This window comes from Sardina pilchardus, chromosome 23, assembly GCF_963854185.1.
Source record: "Sardina pilchardus chromosome 23, fSarPil1.1, whole genome shotgun sequence".
In the NCBI taxonomy this organism is placed as follows: Eukaryota; Metazoa; Chordata; class Actinopteri; order Clupeiformes; family Clupeidae; genus Sardina; species Sardina pilchardus.
This window is the reverse complement of record NC_085016.1, coordinates 338478-355000: the sequence shown is the minus strand read 5'-3', so window position 1 is coordinate 355000 and position 16523 is coordinate 338478. Positions and strand designations below refer to the sequence as shown.

The window sequence follows — 16523 nt, the reverse complement described above, 5'->3', positions numbered from 1 at the left end:
TCTGCTGATGAGTAGTGGACAGTGCTCATAGCCTAGAGAGAGACGCATCACCCAGTCCATTTCTGCTGTGTCATTTCGCCTGATGAACCTCATACCAAACGCGTACCATTTATGGAACCCACTGATGCTACATGATGCTCCTGTAATGCGGTCAAATATAGCAACCTGTGGGAAGACATGCCATGGTGCACCTTAATCTACTACTTGGAATAAGTAGGGAGAGGGGGAGATGGGGAATAAGGAGGGAGAGGGGGAATAAGGAGGGAGAGGGGGAGATGGGGAATAAGGAGGGAGAGGGGGAATAAGGAGGGAGAGGGGGAATAAGTAGGGAGAGGGGGAATAAGGAGGGAGAGGGGGAATAAGGAGGGAGAGGGGGAGATGGGGAATAAGGAGGGAGAGGGGGAATAAGTAGGGAGAGGGGGAATAAGTAGGGAGAGGGGGAATAAGGAGGGAGAGGGGGAATAAGGAGGGAGAGGGGGAGATGGGGAATAAGGAGGGAGAGGGGGAATAAGTAGGGAGAGGGGGAATAAGGAGGGAGAGGGGGAATAAGGAGGGAGAGGGGGAGAGGGGGAATAAGGAGGGATAGGGGGAATAAGGAGGGAGAGGGGGAATAAAGAGGGAGAGGGGGAGATGGGGAATAAGGAGGGATAGGGGGAATAAGGAGGGAGAGGGGGAATAAGGAGGGAGAGGGGGAATAAGTAGGGAGAGGGGGAGAGGGGAATAAGGAGGGAGAGGGGGAATAAAGAGGGAGAGGGGGAGATGGGGAATAAGGAGGGATAGGGGGAATAAGGAGGGAGAGGGGGAATAAGGAGGGAGAGGGGGAATAAGTAGGGAGAGGGGGAGAGGGGGAATAAGGAGGGATAGGGGGAATAAGGAGGGAGAGGGGGAATAAGGAGGGAGAGGGGGAATAAGTAGGGAGAGGGGGAATAAAGAGGGAGAGGAGGGAGAGGGGGAATAAGGAGGGAGAGGGGGAGAGGGGGAATAAGGAGGGAGAGGGGGAATAAGTAGGGAGAGGGGGAGAGGGGGAATAAGGAGTAAGAGGGGGAATATGTAGGGAGAGGGGGAATAAGGAGGGGCATCTCTGCCCACAGTGCCAGGCCGGCCTGGTGGCATCACTACCCTTGTATTGGCACCAGGTGGGTTCAGCAGCGTGACGTCTGTTTTCTCTTCTTCACCCACAGGGGCCTATGGGGTGGTGCTCAAGTGCAGGCACAAGGTAAGAGACCTTTTATACTATACATTAGATTAGACCCTTTATTCATACAGTGCATTATATATACATTAGATTAGACCCTTTATTCATACAGTGCATTATATATACATTAGATTAGACCCTTTATTCATACAGTGCATTATACATTAGATTAGACCCTTTATACATACAGTACATTATATATACATTAGATTAGACCCTTTATACATACAGTACATTATATATACATTAGATTAGACCCTGTATGCATACAGTACATTATATATACTTTAGATTAGACCCTTTATATATACATTAGATTAGACCCTTTATACATACAGTACATTATATATACATTAGATTAGACCCTGTATACATACAGTACATTATATATACTTTAGATTAGACCCTTTATATATACATTAGATTAGACCCTTTATACATACAGTACATTATATATACATTAGATTAAACCCTTTATACATACAGTACATTATATATACATTAGATTAGACCCTTTATACATTATATATACATTAGATTATACCCTTTATACATACAGTACATTATATATACATTAGATTAGACCCTTTATACATACATTATATATACATTAGATTAGACCCTTTATACATACAGTACATTATATATACATTAGATTAGACCCTTTATACATACAGTACATTATATATACATTAGATTAGACCCTTTATACATTATATATACATTAGATTAGACCCTTTATACATACAGTACATTATACATTAGATTAGACCCTTTATATATACAGTATATATACATTAGATTAGACCCATACATACAGTACATTATACATACATTAGGGCTTTATACATACATTATACATGTACAGCGACAATGATTTGCTTCGATTTGCAATGACAATGATTTGCTTTGTATTATCCTGTTTACACTGTAGTGTATGTTGTGTGTGGTGTCTTAAGCTGCTGGGACCTTGAATTTGCCCTTGGGGATCAATAAAGTATCTATCTATCTGTCTATCTACATACATTAGGGCTTAGACCTTTTATACAGTACATACATTATACATACATTAGGGCTTAAACCTTTTATACATACATACATTAGGGCTTAGACCTTTTATATATACATTATACAGTATATACATCAGGGCTTAGACCTTAATACAGTATACATTAGGACTTAGACCTTTTATACATACATTGTACATACATTAGGGCTTAAACCTTTTATACATACATTAGGGCACAGACCTTTTCTACATACATTATACTGTATGTACATTAGGGTTTACATGCATACAGATACTATTGCACCTTTTATATATTAGGGTTTACATGCATACAGATGCTATGGTGCCTTTTATATATTAGGGCTTACATGCATACAGATGCTATGGTGCCTTTTATATATTAGGGCTTACATGCATACAGATACTATTGCACCTTTTATACTGTATATTAGGCTTTACATGCATACTATTGCACCTTTTATATACTGTATATAAAATATCGTATACCATACGGATATCAGGGAGCCCTGTGTTGTGTCTGCATTGTAGTATAGCACATGGATATCAAGGAGCCCTGTGTTGTGTCTGCATTATATATATGTGTGTGTGTATATATCATATACCATATGGATATCAGGGAGCCCTGCGTTGTGTCTGCATTGTATATATATATTATACTGTATATCATATACCATATGAATATCAGGTAGCCCTGTGTTGTGTCCAGTTACAGGTGCAACTGCTGTTCCAGTACTGGTCATTAGAGTATGAGGACTAAAATGATGTCTTGTATCTCTGAGATATCAAGGGGAGGGGGGGGGTGTTCTGGCTCCTCCAGAGAGGAGGGTTGTTCTGACGAGTGAGGAGAGGATTGAGATGGTGGTGGTCAGGTGCTGGTTATGTCAGTGAGCGCTTCTGGCTCCTCCAGAGAGGAGGGTTGTTCTGACGAGTGAGGAGAGGATTGAGATGGTGGTGGTCAGGTGCTGGTTATGTCAGTGAGCGCTTCTGGCTCTCAGTGGCCATAGGGCACAAACTCATTCAGAGCTCCATGAATACAAGGATGCAACAGTAGTGATTTTAGGAGCTATACTTGAGAAGGTAGTGATGGCTGATATATCTCTTTCAGAAGCCCAAATTTCTGCTTCAATATGGTGGTTTTCTAAACACATGTCATAATGTTCAGATAGACGGTACTTTGTCTGGGTGAGCGGTGCAGACCTGGCTTGTGAGAAGCCTTCCATGCAGTGGATGTGATAACGAGGGCAGCCATGTCTCCTCTCCGAGTGTGATGTAACGGCTTCAGCAGTGTTTTGTGTGTCTCGGAAATGTGCTGGAGCCGCATGCCGAGGAATGCCCAACATTCTCCCCTGCTGCTCCCACGAGATCCCTCTGAAGAGCAGCCGCACAAGAGCGAGGGAGGGAGAGAGAGAAGGAAAGAGAAAGAGAGAGAAGGACAGAGAGAGAGAGAACAAGGAGGAGTAATGGGAAGCAATGGCACTGCACTCAAGTCCAGTTTACACTGTGTGCTTTGAGAATCTGTCTGTTTTGATCATACCTGATCTTGTCTCAGCTCAGCAGAGCTGTCAAAACACTGAAATATTATATTAATATATTGTATCACTCCACACTATCACACCAAGACACTATCACATATTATATCGCTCCACAGAGAGAACCTCACAGGGAGAACCTCGCAGGGAGAACCTTTCAGGAACTCTTGTGCGTAGCTACTCGTTTAACATCTCTGCTGCCCACACTGTGTAGAGGCAGTACAAGCCGTGTGTGTGTGTGTAGAGGCAGTACAAGCCGTGTGTGTGTGTGTAGAGGCAGGTACAAGCCGTGTGTGTGTGTGTAGAGGCAGATACACGCTGTGTGTGTGTGTGTAGAGGCAGATACACGCTGTGTGTGTGTGTGTAGAGGCACGTACAAGCCGTGTGTGTGTGTGTGTGTAGAGGCAGATACAAGCCGTGTGTGTGTGTGTGTAGAGGCAGGTGCAAGCCGTGTGTGTGTGTGTAGAGGCAGGTACAAGCTGTGTGTGTAGAGGCAGGTACAAGCCTTGTGTGTGTGTGTAGAGGCAGATACAAGCCGTGTGTGTGTGTGTGTGTAGAGGCAGATACAAGCCGTGTGTGTGTGTGTAGAGGCAGATACAAGCCGTGTGTGTGTGTGTGTCTAGTGTATGGAGTCAAAACCATGCCAAAAAGATGTTGTGCCCGTGAAAAGATATTCACATGTGTAATAGAGTTTTGCAGCTGTATAGAACATTTATGCTTGTGCACGGCAAATTTGTACTTGTAGTATTAATTTAATTTAGTACTACAATGTAGTACTTGTAGTATTAGCAAAATGGCTGTGGGCGACGTTAACTTTCATAATAACTAGCCTAGTTACTACTACATGTTACTGAGCTATAGTTGGTGTCGACTGCCGTAACAATATACCACAAACATAATTGTCGATATTTTAATGTGTTTTAATGGTTTTGTGTGTGTGTGTGTGTGTGTGTGTGTGTGTGTGTAGTGGAGCTGCTCAGTGTGTGTCTTGTGGTGATGCTTTGTGTGTGTGTGTGTGTGTGTGTGTGTGTGTGTGTGTGTGTGTGTGTGTAGTGGAGCTGCTCAGTGTGTGTCTTGTGGTGATGCTTTGTGTGTGTGTGTGTGTGTGTGTGTAGTGGAGCTGCTCAGTGTGTGTCTTGTGGTGATGCTTTGTGTGTGTGTGTGTGTGTGTGTGTGTGTGTGTGTGTGTGTGTAGTGGAGCTGCTCAGTGTGTGTCTTGTGGTGATGCTTTGTGTGTGTGTGTGTGTGTGTGTGTGTGTGTAGTGGAGCTGCTCAGTGTGTGTGTGTGTGTGTGTGTGTGTGTAGTGGAGCTGCACAGTGTGTGTCTTGTGGTGATGCTTTGTGTGTGTGTGTGTGTGTGTGTGTGTGTGTGTGTGTGTGTGTGTGTGTGTGTGTGGTGTTGGTGCTGCTCTCTGTATGCACCTCAGAGGTGAAGTTCATTAGCAGAGGCAGCGGTGCGTGCAGCGCGGCACCTTATTGATCTTGTACTTCAGTAATGACACACTGAAGGAGATGAGCCCTCGTGCCAAACACAGTCCTGCACAAAAGAGGACCCGCAAGAGGGGGGGGTGTAGTGCCCCAGTGCCCCAGGAGAGTGGAGGTGTGTGTGTGTGTGTGTGTGTGTGTGTGTGTGTAGTGCTACAGTGTGCCCCAGGAGAGTGGAGGTGTGTGTGTGTGTGTGTGTGTGTGTGTGTGTGTGTGTGTGGGTGGGTGTAGTGCTACAGTGCCCCAGGAGAGTGGAGGTGTGTGTGTGTGTGTGTGTGTGTAGTGCCGCAGTGCCCCAGGAGAGTGGAGGTGTGTGTGTGTGTGTGTGTGTGTAGTGCCACAGTGCCCCAGGAGAGTGGAGGTGTGTGTGGGTGTGTGTGTGTGTGTGTGTGTGTGTGTGTGTGTGTGTGTGTGTGTGTGTAGTGCCACAGTGCCCCAGGAGAGTGGAGGTGTGTGTGTGTGTGTGTGTGTGTGTGGGTGTGTGTGTATGTGTGGGTGTGTGTGTGTGTGGGTGTGTGTGTATGTGTGGGTGTGTGTGTGTGTGTGGGTGTGTGTGTATGTGTGTGTGTGTGTGTGTGGGGGGGGGTGTAGTGCTACAGTGTACCCAGGAGAGTGGAGGTGTGGGGGGGTGTAGTGCTAGCCTGGCACGCCCTCCCAGTGACGTAACACCTTCGGCTTTTGCTGTCTCTGGTCTGGTCAACTGCTAATCGGGAAGGATTTCTGACTTCCCGAAATCTGCGGAACTGCCCCCTTTGGTCGAGAACCAATCAACTTTGAGCAGCTCCAACGGCTCTGGGTAGAGGCGTGTTCAAGGCAGAGGAAAGAGTGTTGTTATTGGTTTAAACTCGGCAAACCGCTTTCTGACATTGACCAGTAGCAAATCGAGGCACTTAAAGGAGGCGGGTCAACCAGCGCTTGGAGAAAGCGTGTTAGCACAGGCTAAAGTCAGACTAAAGTCTCGCAGAGCCTTTGAAAGTCGATGGTAATCAGGCTAGTGTAGTGCTACATTGTTCCCAGGAGAGTGGAGGTGTGGGGGGTGTAGTACTACAGTGTACCCAGGAGAGTGGAGGTGTGGGGGGGTGTAGTACTACAGTGTACCCAGGAGAGTGGAGGTGTGGGGGGGTGTAGTACTACAGTGTACCCAGGAGAGTGGAGGTGTGGGGGGGTGTAGTACTACAGTGTACCCAGTGGAGGTCTGGAGGGGGGGTTGTGGGCTGAGGCGGCGTCGTGCCGGTGTACAGTGTCACTGCTCTGGAGTGGGTCTCATTAAAGTTTCATAAGCCTGTGGCCTGAGGCTCCAGCACCCCTCACTTCACCCTCAGCTCTGGCCAGCAGCCACGGCACAGCATGTAGCTAACGCTCACTACACACCCATAGCATGTTGCTAATGCTAACTACATACCCATAGGATGAAGCTAACGCTCACTGCACACCCATAGCTTGTAGCTAATGCTAACTACATACCCATAGGATGAAGCTAACGCTCACTACACACCCATAGCATGTTGCTAATGCTAGCTACATACCCATAGGATGAAGCTAACGCTCACTGCACACCCATAGCTTGTAGCTAATGCTAACTACATACCCATAGGATGAAGCTAACGCTCACTACACACCCATAGCATGTTGCTAATGCTAGCTACACACCCACAGCATGTAGCTAACGCTCACTGCACACCCATAGCATGCAGCTAACGCTCACTACACACCCAGGTCATCTCCATTCATAGCATGTAGCTAATGTTCACTATACACCCAGGTCATATAGCATGTAGCTAATGCTCACTACACACCCAGGTCATCTCTCCATTCATAGCATGTAGCTAATGCTGACTACACACCCAGGTCATCTCCATACATAGCATGTAGTTAATGCTAACTACACACCCAGGTCATCTCCATTCATAGCATGTAGTTAATGCTAACTACACACGCAGGTCATCTCCATTCATAGCATCTGTCATAGAGTCCTGCAGGGGACACTGGAAGAGAACACTGGAGAGAGAGAGACTACATACCCATAGCATGTAGCTAATGCTAACTACACACCCACAGCATGTAGCTAACACTCACTACACACCCATAGCATGCAGCTAACACTCACTACACACCCAGGTCATCTCCATTCATAGCATGTAGCTAATGCGCACTACACACCCAGGTCATCTCCATTCATAGCATGTAGCTAACGCTCACTACACACCCAGGTCATCTCCATTCATAGCATGTAGCTAACGCTCACTACACACCCAGGTCATCTCCATTCATCTCCATTCATAGCATGTAGTTAATGCTAACTACACACCCAGGTCATCTCCATTCATAGCATGTAGTTAATGCTAACTACACACCCAGGTCATACCCACTACTATGTCATCTCCATTTATAGCATCTGTCATAGAGTCCTGCAGGGGACACTAGAAGAGAACACTGTAGAGAGAGAGGGAGAGAGAGAGAGAGAGAGAGAAGTAGAGAGCGAGAGAGAGAGATGGAGAGGTAGAGAGAGAGAGGGGTAGAGGGAGAGAGAGAGGGGTTATTTCATTATTATGACTTAGTCATAATTGAGCTATTTGCTAAAATTTGTTTATGCTTCATTTGTATATAAAGGCAGTGGTATAGTTCCTAAGCAACAGTGTGTGTGCTTTGTTGAGGTGCACGGATGTGAACTGGCAGGCCTCTCCAAATAGGGAGTGCCCAGTGTGCACGGTCCAGTGTGCACGGTCCAGAGCTGTCCTTTGTATTTCAGCATGTGCAGCTCAGATCTGCTCACACCCACTTCAGCATTGCCATGCGCGCAGAAACAGCAGCTACCACTGCCCTTAGATCAGCCTCAACAGGGCGGTCATTCTGGCACTGGTCTTCTGTCCCTTGGAGCTGCCGTTTAATGGCTGGTTCACCGCCCGAGAGGTCAGGTTTGACCACTGCAAAGTAATCAACATTAAAGCTGTTTTGTTTGGGACCGACTGGACACACACAGAACAGCCATGGAGACCCAGCCGTGCTGCCTCTGGCCTTTAGTGTGTGTGTGTGTGTGTGGGGGGGGGGGTCAGGTGTGGCCGTATGGGCCTTTTGTGTGGTGTGGTGTGTGGGGGGGTCAGGTGTGGCGGTATGGGGCTTGTAGTGTGTGTTTGGGGGGGGGGGGGGGGGGTCAGGTGTGGCCGTATGGGGCTTGTAGTGTGGTGTGGGGGGGTCAGATGTGGCCGTATGGGGCTTGTAGTGCGGTGGGGGGGGTCAGGTGTGGCCGTATGGGGCTTGTAGTGGGGTGGGGGGGGGTCAGGTGTGGCCGTATGGGGCTTGTAGTGGGGTGGGGGGGGGGGGGGCAGGTGTGGCCGTATGGGGCTTGTAGTGGGGTGGGGGGGGGGGGGCAGGTGTGGCCGTATGGGGCTTGTAGTGTGCCCCTGTGGGGGGGTCAGGTGTGGCTGTATGGGGCTTGTAGTGTGGTGTGGTGGGGGGGGGTCAGGTGTGGCTGTATGGGGCTTGTAGTGTGGTGTGGTGGGGGGGGGGGTCAGGTGTGGCCGTATGGGGCTTGTAGTGTGGTGGGGGGGGGGTCAGGTGTGGCCGTATGGCCCTTTAGTGTGGGGGGGTGGGGGGGTTATATCAGGTGTGGCCGTATGGGGCTTGTATTGCGCTCCTGTGGGGGGGTCAGATGTGGCCGTATGGGGCTTGTAGTGTAGTGTGGTGGGGGGGGCAGGTGTGGCCGTATGGGGCTTGTAGTGTGGTGGGGGGGGGGTCAGGTGTGGCCGTATGGCCCTTTAGTGTGGGGGGGTGGGAGGGTTATATCAGGTGTGGCCGTATGGGGCTTGTATTGTGCTCCTGTGGGGGGGTCAGATGTGGCCATATGGGGCTTGTGGTTACAGCTGAGCGGGTAGAGGAGTGCTACGGCTGGCTGAGAGGAGTAATGGATCATGGAGGCTCTGGGGATCTACTGCGACAGGGCTCATTGCTCTCATGACCTCTCGTGACCTCTGGGACCGACAGTCTGGCAGAGGACCAGCAGGGATGGAGCATCAGTCACAGGACATGCAAGGACCTGAACAACGAGGAGGAGGAAGAGGGGGGACTAGGAGGAGGAACTAGGAGGAAGAAGAGGGGGGGAAGGAGGAGGAAGAGGAGATCACTGGATATTGGATAAACTATGGATAAACTATTTCAATTTTTCAATTTAATGTCGCTTATAGAGCGCCAATACATTACACATGTCTCAAGGCGCTTTACAGAGTGTTAGACATTCAAAGAGAGCCCATGAGTAACAGGGGCAAGGAAAAACTCCCTTGAATTGGAGATACATATAGGAAGAAACCTCAGACAGACCCACGACTCAAGGGCCCAACCCATCTGCCTTGGGTCAGTTACAGTACAGTCATTTGTAGTTTGAAAGTTACAATGACAATGAAAGTTCAAATAGTCCAGTGTAGGGAATAAATTGTCCATTAGTAATCCAATAGTTATTTCGGAAGGTGATGGGTCGCTGGGATCCGAGGGCCAAAGATTCGGGCAGGGAACCACAGCAGGCGATGGTAGGGCAGTCATAGGGATGGCGAAGGCAATGGCGATGGTAGGGCAGTCAGAGGGATGTGACTTCAGGTGTGATGAGGGACAGGCACAGAGATGGTTGATGGCTGGTAATGGTTTACCTCACAGGTGAGGTATAGGGGAAAGGGAAGAGAAATAGAGTGTGTTAGTATTACTGTAAGTCATATTAAGTATTAATAAGTATATCAATGGTGATATAAATGGTTATACTATAGAGGGTTTACAAAACGCTTTTACACACCTCTTTTGAAACTACAGAGAGAGTTATGGATATCTACATTTATTGTCCTGTACATCAGAATATACTGCATGTAGGAAAAAATGTCAGGCTAGGAATAATATATCAATAAACCCCTATGTAAAAGTCTTGTACATATACTGTAATTTGATATAAGAGTGGACGGTTTGGTGTATGTAAGTGCCTCTGAATTGGAGATTCCGTGCTCAGAGTGGGAAAACCAGGGGGTCAGGATTTGACTGATTAGCTTCGCCGATTAGCAAGTGCCATTTCTCCCGATTTCTCCTCATGCTGATTGGTGACTGTTCCACTCTCAGCTCATGCACGAGCTTAGTGTGGGCACGAGCTCTCCTTCTGTACCTTACGTCAATCAGTAGCCTGGCACTTAATTGGCTAAGTAAAACGGCACCGGAAACAAGCCCCTTGAATCGCCATGTTGAAGCCTGAAAAAATCGTTCAATTTTGGCAATGTTCACTAGCCTAGCATTCCCATTGAAATGAATGGGGGCGGGACTTGTTCACTTTCTCCAGTTCTATAATACCTCCATGGAGAAAACAGCCTTCAAACACAGCCAATGAGATTCTGTTCTCAGCCTAGACTTGCCTTTGCTGATACAAAGGAAATGTCCATATTTGGATTGCATAGCGTCATGCAGGAAAAACAGAGCTTTCCCAACGGTACTGTGGGTACACGATTAGTGCTGCCTGCACGATCCGACATGCGCATACGCAGATGGTAATCCTGTTTTACGACGACGTACGACACTGCGATCTGTTCCACGCTTACGCACATTTGCACCACGGAAGTTTCATTCATTCACAGCACTATTAAACCTGGTGCAATGAATGGCAAAGAGGAGTGTGAAGGTTTGCAGTGGGAGAAAGACTCAGATATCTCTCAAGTGAAGGTTTGCAATGGGAGAAAGACTCAGATATCTCCAGTGCAAGTGAAGGTTTGCAGTGGCAGAAAGACTCAGGTATCTCCAGTGCAAGTGAAGGTTTGCAGTGGCGGAAAGACTCAGATATCTATAAGTACAAGTGAAGGTTAGCAGTGGGAGAAAGACTCAGATATCTCCAGTGCAAGTGAAGGTTAGCAGTGGGAGAAAGACTCAGATATCTCCAGTGCAAGTGAAGGCTCTGCACTGTCTTGCTTTTGGCCTTTTTGCCTCATCACGTCCACAGGAGGTCATGAGTTGCATCATACAGGTAGCTTGACCAGTCTGCAAAGGTGTGTGTAGGTTTTTTCTAGCATGGCTCCTCTCAGGTTGCTGATAGAGTAGAGGTGGGTGTATAGCTATAGAGTAGAGGTGGGTGTATACAGTAGCTATAGAGTAGAGGTGGGTGTATACAGTAGCTATAGAGTAGAGGTGGGTGTATAGCTATAGAGTAGAGGTGGGTGTATACAGTAGCTATAGAGTAGAGGTGGGTGTATACAGTAGCTATAGAGTAGAGGTGGGTGTATAGCTATAGAGTAGAGGTGGGTGTATAGCTATAGAGTAGAGGTGGGTGTATAGCTATAGAGTAGAGGTGGGTGTATAGCTATAGAGTAGAGGTGGGTGTATAGCTATAGAGTAGAGATGGGTGTATACAGTAGCTATAGAGTAGAGGTGGGTGTATACAGTAGCTATAGAGTAGAGGTGGGTGTATACAGTAGCTATAGAGTAGAGGTGGGTGTATAGCTATAGAGTAGAGGTGGGTGTATAGCTATAGAGTAGAGATGGGTGTATACAGTAGCTATAGAGTAGAGGTGGGTGTATAGCTATAGAGTAGAGGTGGGTGTATACAGTAGCTATAGAGTAGAGGTGGGTGTATAGCTATAGAGTAGAGGTGGGTGTATACAGTAGCTATAGAGTAGAGGTGGGTGTATACAGTAGCTATAGAGTAGAGGTGGGTGTATAGCTATAGAGTAGAGGTGGGTGTATAGCTATAGAGTAGAGATGGGTGTATACAGTAGCTATAGAGTAGAGGTGGGTGTATAGCTATAGAGTAGAGGTGGGTGTATACAGTAGCTATAGAGTAGAGGTGGGTGTATAGCTATAGAGTAGAGGTGGGTGTATAGCTATAGAGTAGAGGTGGGTGTATAGCTATAGAGTAGAGGTGGGTGTATACAGTAGCTATAGAGTAGAGGTGGGTGTATACAGTAGCTATAGAGTAGAGGTGGGTGTATACAGTAGCTATAGAGTAGAGGTGGGTGTATAGCTATAGAGTAGAGGTGGGTGTATAGCTATAGAGTAGAGGTGGGTGTATAGCTATAGAGTAGAGGTGGGTGTATACAGTAGCTATAGAGTAGAGGTGGGTGTATAGCTATAGAGTAGAGGTGGGTGTATAGGTACTAGGTATAGAGTAGAGGTGGGTGTATACAGTAGCTATAGAGTAGAGGTGGGTGTATACAGTAGCTATAGAGTAGAGGTGGGTGTATACAGTAGCTATAGAGTAGAGGTGGGTGTATAGCTATAGAGTAGAGGTGGGTGTATAGGTACTAGGTATAGAGTAGAGGTGGGTGTATACAGTAGCTATAGAGTAGAGGTGGGTGTATACAGTAGCTATAGAGTAGAGGTGGGTGTATAGCTATAGAGTAGAGGTGGGTGTATACAGTAGCTATAGAGTAGAGGTGGGTGTATACAGTAGCTATAGAGTAGAGGTGGGTGTATACAGTAGCTATAGAGTAGAGGTGGGTGTATAGCTATAGAGTAGAGATGGGTGTATACAGTAGCTATAGAGTAGAGGTGGGTGTATAGCTATAGAGTAGAGGTGGGCGTATACAGTAGCTATAGAGTAGAGGTGGGCGTATACAGTAGCTATAGAGTAGAGGTGGGTGTATAGCTATAGAGTAGAGGTGGGCGTATACAGTAGCTATAGAGTAGAGGTGGGCGTATACAGTAGCTATAGAGTAGAGGTGGGTGTATAGCTATAGAGTAGAGATGGGTGTATACAGTAGCTATAGAGTAGAGGTGGGTGTATAGCTATAGAGTAGAGGTGGGTGTATACAGTAGCTATAGAGTAGAGGTGGGTGTATAGCTATAGAGTAGAGGTGGGTGTATAGCTATAGAGTAGAGGTGGGTGTATAGCTATAGAGTAGAGGTGGGTGTATACAGTAGCTATAGAGTAGAGGTGGGTGTATAGCTATAGAGTAGAGGTGGGTGTATACAGTAGCTATAGAGTAGAGGTGGGTGTATAGCTATAGAGTAGAGGTGGGTGTATACAGTAGCTATAGAGTAGAGGTGGGTGTATAGCTATAGAGTAGAGGTGGGTGTATAGCTATAGAGTAGAGGTGGGTGTATAGGTACTAGGTACAGAGTAGAGGTGGGCACAGATGCTGCTGACTCTGGGCTCTCTATACCATATATCTAGACTGTCCTTTTTCCAAATGACTGTATTTGCAGGTTGTTGTTGACAATAGCTGCAGTCATGTTTGCTAATAGTTGCTGTTCAATTCAATTGGGTCCTTAGTAATGCTGCAGTTCTACTCTGCCCAGGGGCCTCTCAGAAGCATCCGTACTAATGGGTGTCATTAAATCCATAGCCATAACATCACTGTGGATGGAGTCCCATTCGTATCATGCCGTGCGGTGCACTGTGCCCATGTAGGATCTGTCCCTCTAAAGCTTTATGTTGACCCTCACAATTCAACTCTCCTCTCAGCTGCTGTGTTGTTAGAGATGCTGCACTCTGCTCTGCACAGACCATTTGGCATGTAGAGCACTTCTGGGTAATGACAACAGTTCTATAGGTGACGCCACACTACAGAGATGCTGCTCAGCTTGTTGTGTGCCACTAATTGTAATCACATGGAGCTCAGCTCAGATAGTGCCTGCTGTCTAGAACTGTGTCATATTGTAATCACATAGAGCTCAGCTCAGTCTAGAGCGGTCTCATATTGTAATCACATAGAGCTCAGCTCAGATAGCGCCTGCTGTCTAGAGCGGTCTCATATTGTAATCACATAGAGCTCAGCTCAGTCTAGAGCTGTATCATATTGTAATCACATAGAGCTCAGCTCAGAGAGTGCCTGCTGTCTAGAGCTGTGTCAGTCTAATAGCACCTGCCTGGGGTTCCCTCTGTTCCCTATGTGCTGTTACTGTAGCTGCTGTGAGTACTTTCTGTTCCCTATGTGCTGTTACTGTAGCTGTTGTGAGTACTTTCTGTTCCCTATGTGCTGTTACTGTAGCTGTTGTGAGTACTTTCTGTTCCCTATGCGCTGTTACTGTAGCTGTTGTGAGTACTTTCTGTTCCCTATGTGCTGTTACTGTAGCTGTTGTGAGTACTTTCTGTTCCCTATGTGCTGTTACTGTAGCTGTTGTGAGTACTTTCTGTTCCCTATGTGCTGTTACTGTAGCTGTTGTGAGTACTTTCTGTTCCCTATGTGCTGTTACTGTAGCTGTTGTGAGTACTTTCTGTTCCCTATGTGCTGTTACTGTAGCTGTTGTGAGTACTTTCTGTTCCCTATGTGCTGTTACTGTAGCTGTTGTGAGTACTTTCTGTTCCCTATGTGCTGTTACTGTAGCTGCTGTGAGTACTTTCTGTTCCCTATGTGCTGTTACTGTAGCTGTTGTGACTTTCTGTTGAGTTTCTCACAGATATTGAGGGGCTCCAGGAGGACCTTTAGGGATTAGTTGTTGCTTCTGCATTTCTGTTCAGTTGCTTCATACTGGCTGAGTAGTCAGTGAACTGAATCCCCTATAATGCATATTTTAGTGCAAAGGCATGTTTAGCAGCAGCCTAGCTAAGAGAGAGTCATTTCCCAAAGCCCACCACTGGCTGCTGCACCTAGCCTACAGGTATTCACAACGTGAAGAAAGCTGTGAAACCAGAGAAATTGGAAACAAGCTTGTAGCATGTAATCCCTCTCCCTGTACTCACACCGAGCAGCGCAGCATCGGAGGGAGAGCAGGTCGGCCATGTAATCCCTCTCCCTGTACTCACACAGAGCAGCGCAGCATCGGAGGGAGAGCAGGTCGGCGGCTGGACACAGCGGGCCCCAGAGGACGGTGTTGTGTGTTAGTGAGGTGCTGTGGTGACCACAGGAGACCACAGGTGACCACAGGGGCCTAGTGACAGCTCTGTCCCTCACACACACACACACACACACACACACACACACACACACACACAGGGGCCTAGTGACAGCTCTGTCCCTCCTGACTCCCATCACTCCACAGCTATTCTGTGCCTTGGGACCCTCAAGAGGCCCGTAATGCTAAACCGACACTATAGCCTGCGGGCTCAGTTACTGCTCACAGGGACATGGGCACAGTTTGTACTGTGGCATGGGACAACACTTTACGCATATTTTCAGCATGGGCACAGTTTGTATGGTACACATATTCATCATTCAACTAATAAAAGGGCCCAAATGCTAATAATATGCAGGTCAGTAAGCAGCTAGCTAATGATGAATATGTGTCAATAAAGTGGTAGCATATTTTCAGTCCATGCCTTTTTAAGATGTCTTCTCTCCTTGTGATGAATGTGACCAGATTTATATAGTGGTCACATGTTAATTGTCTCAACTGGTCCTGTCTGCAGGCCGGTCTCAGCTGCTTCTGTCTGTAGGCCGGGCGGCTCCTTAGAGAACTTGAAGGTATGAGTTAGTTCTCCTGAGCAGGTGTACAGTGAGGTTACCGTGAGGCACATACGTAACTTTAGTTCTCCTGTGCAGGTGTACAGTGAGGTTACAGTGAGGTACGTACGGAACTTTAGTTCTCCTGTGCAGGTGTACAGTGAGGTTACCGTGAGGTACGTACGTAACTTTAGTTCTCCTGAGCAGGTGGACAGTGAGGTTACCGTGAGGTACGTACGTAACTTTAGTTCTTCTGAGCAGGTGTACAGTGAGGTTACCGTGAGGTACGTACGTAACTTTAGTTCTCCTGTGCAGGTGGACAGTGAGGTTACCGTGGGATACGTACATAACTTTCTCATCCTCACACAGCACAGTTGGTCATGTCTCAACTGATTTATCGGTCACATGTTAGAGTGTCTCAGCTGGTCCTGTCTGCGGGCCAGTCTCAGCTACGTGTGTGTGTAGGCCGTGTGGCTCTTTAGAGGCAAACACACACATCTCTTGCTCCATCAGCACCCCCCCCCCCCTGTGCGGCCGCTGTACAGACTGTTCAGACAGAGCGGACAGAGAGAGAGTGTTCCGAGAGAGTGTTCCGAGAGAGCGCTGAGAGAGCGGAGTCACCCCAGCCGCCCATCTCCTCCTCCACCTCCTCCCTAGTCACCCCAGCCGCCCCCCCTCCCCCTCCACCTCCCCCCTAGTCACCCCAGCCGCCCATCACCTCCCCCTCCTCCTCCCTAGTCACCCCAGCCGCCCATCTCCTCCTCCACCTCCTCCCTAGTCACCCCAGCCGCCCCCCCTCCCCCTCCACCTCCTCCCTAGTCATCCCAGCCGCCAATCTCCTCCCCCCTAGTCACCCCAGCCGCCCTCCCCCCTCCTCCACCCCCCCCCTAGTCACCCCAGCCGCCCCCCCTCCTCCCTCCTCCACCTCCCCAGTCACCCCAGCCGCCTGT

At 47.8% G+C, this 16523-nt stretch overlaps 1 protein-coding gene across 1 annotated transcript in view; it reads left to right on the top strand.

Annotated features, from left to right (window-relative positions):
- The window catches only part of cdkl5 (cyclin dependent kinase like 5), a 45471-nt gene that overhangs the window by 1791 nt on the left and 27157 nt on the right, over nucleotides 1–16523 (top strand). The window contains exon 2 of the mRNA XM_062528527.1: nucleotides 1182–1216. Coding sequence (XP_062384511.1) covers nucleotides 1182–1216 — 35 coding nt within the window. The remainder of the gene's footprint in view (nucleotides 1–1181; nucleotides 1217–16523) is intronic.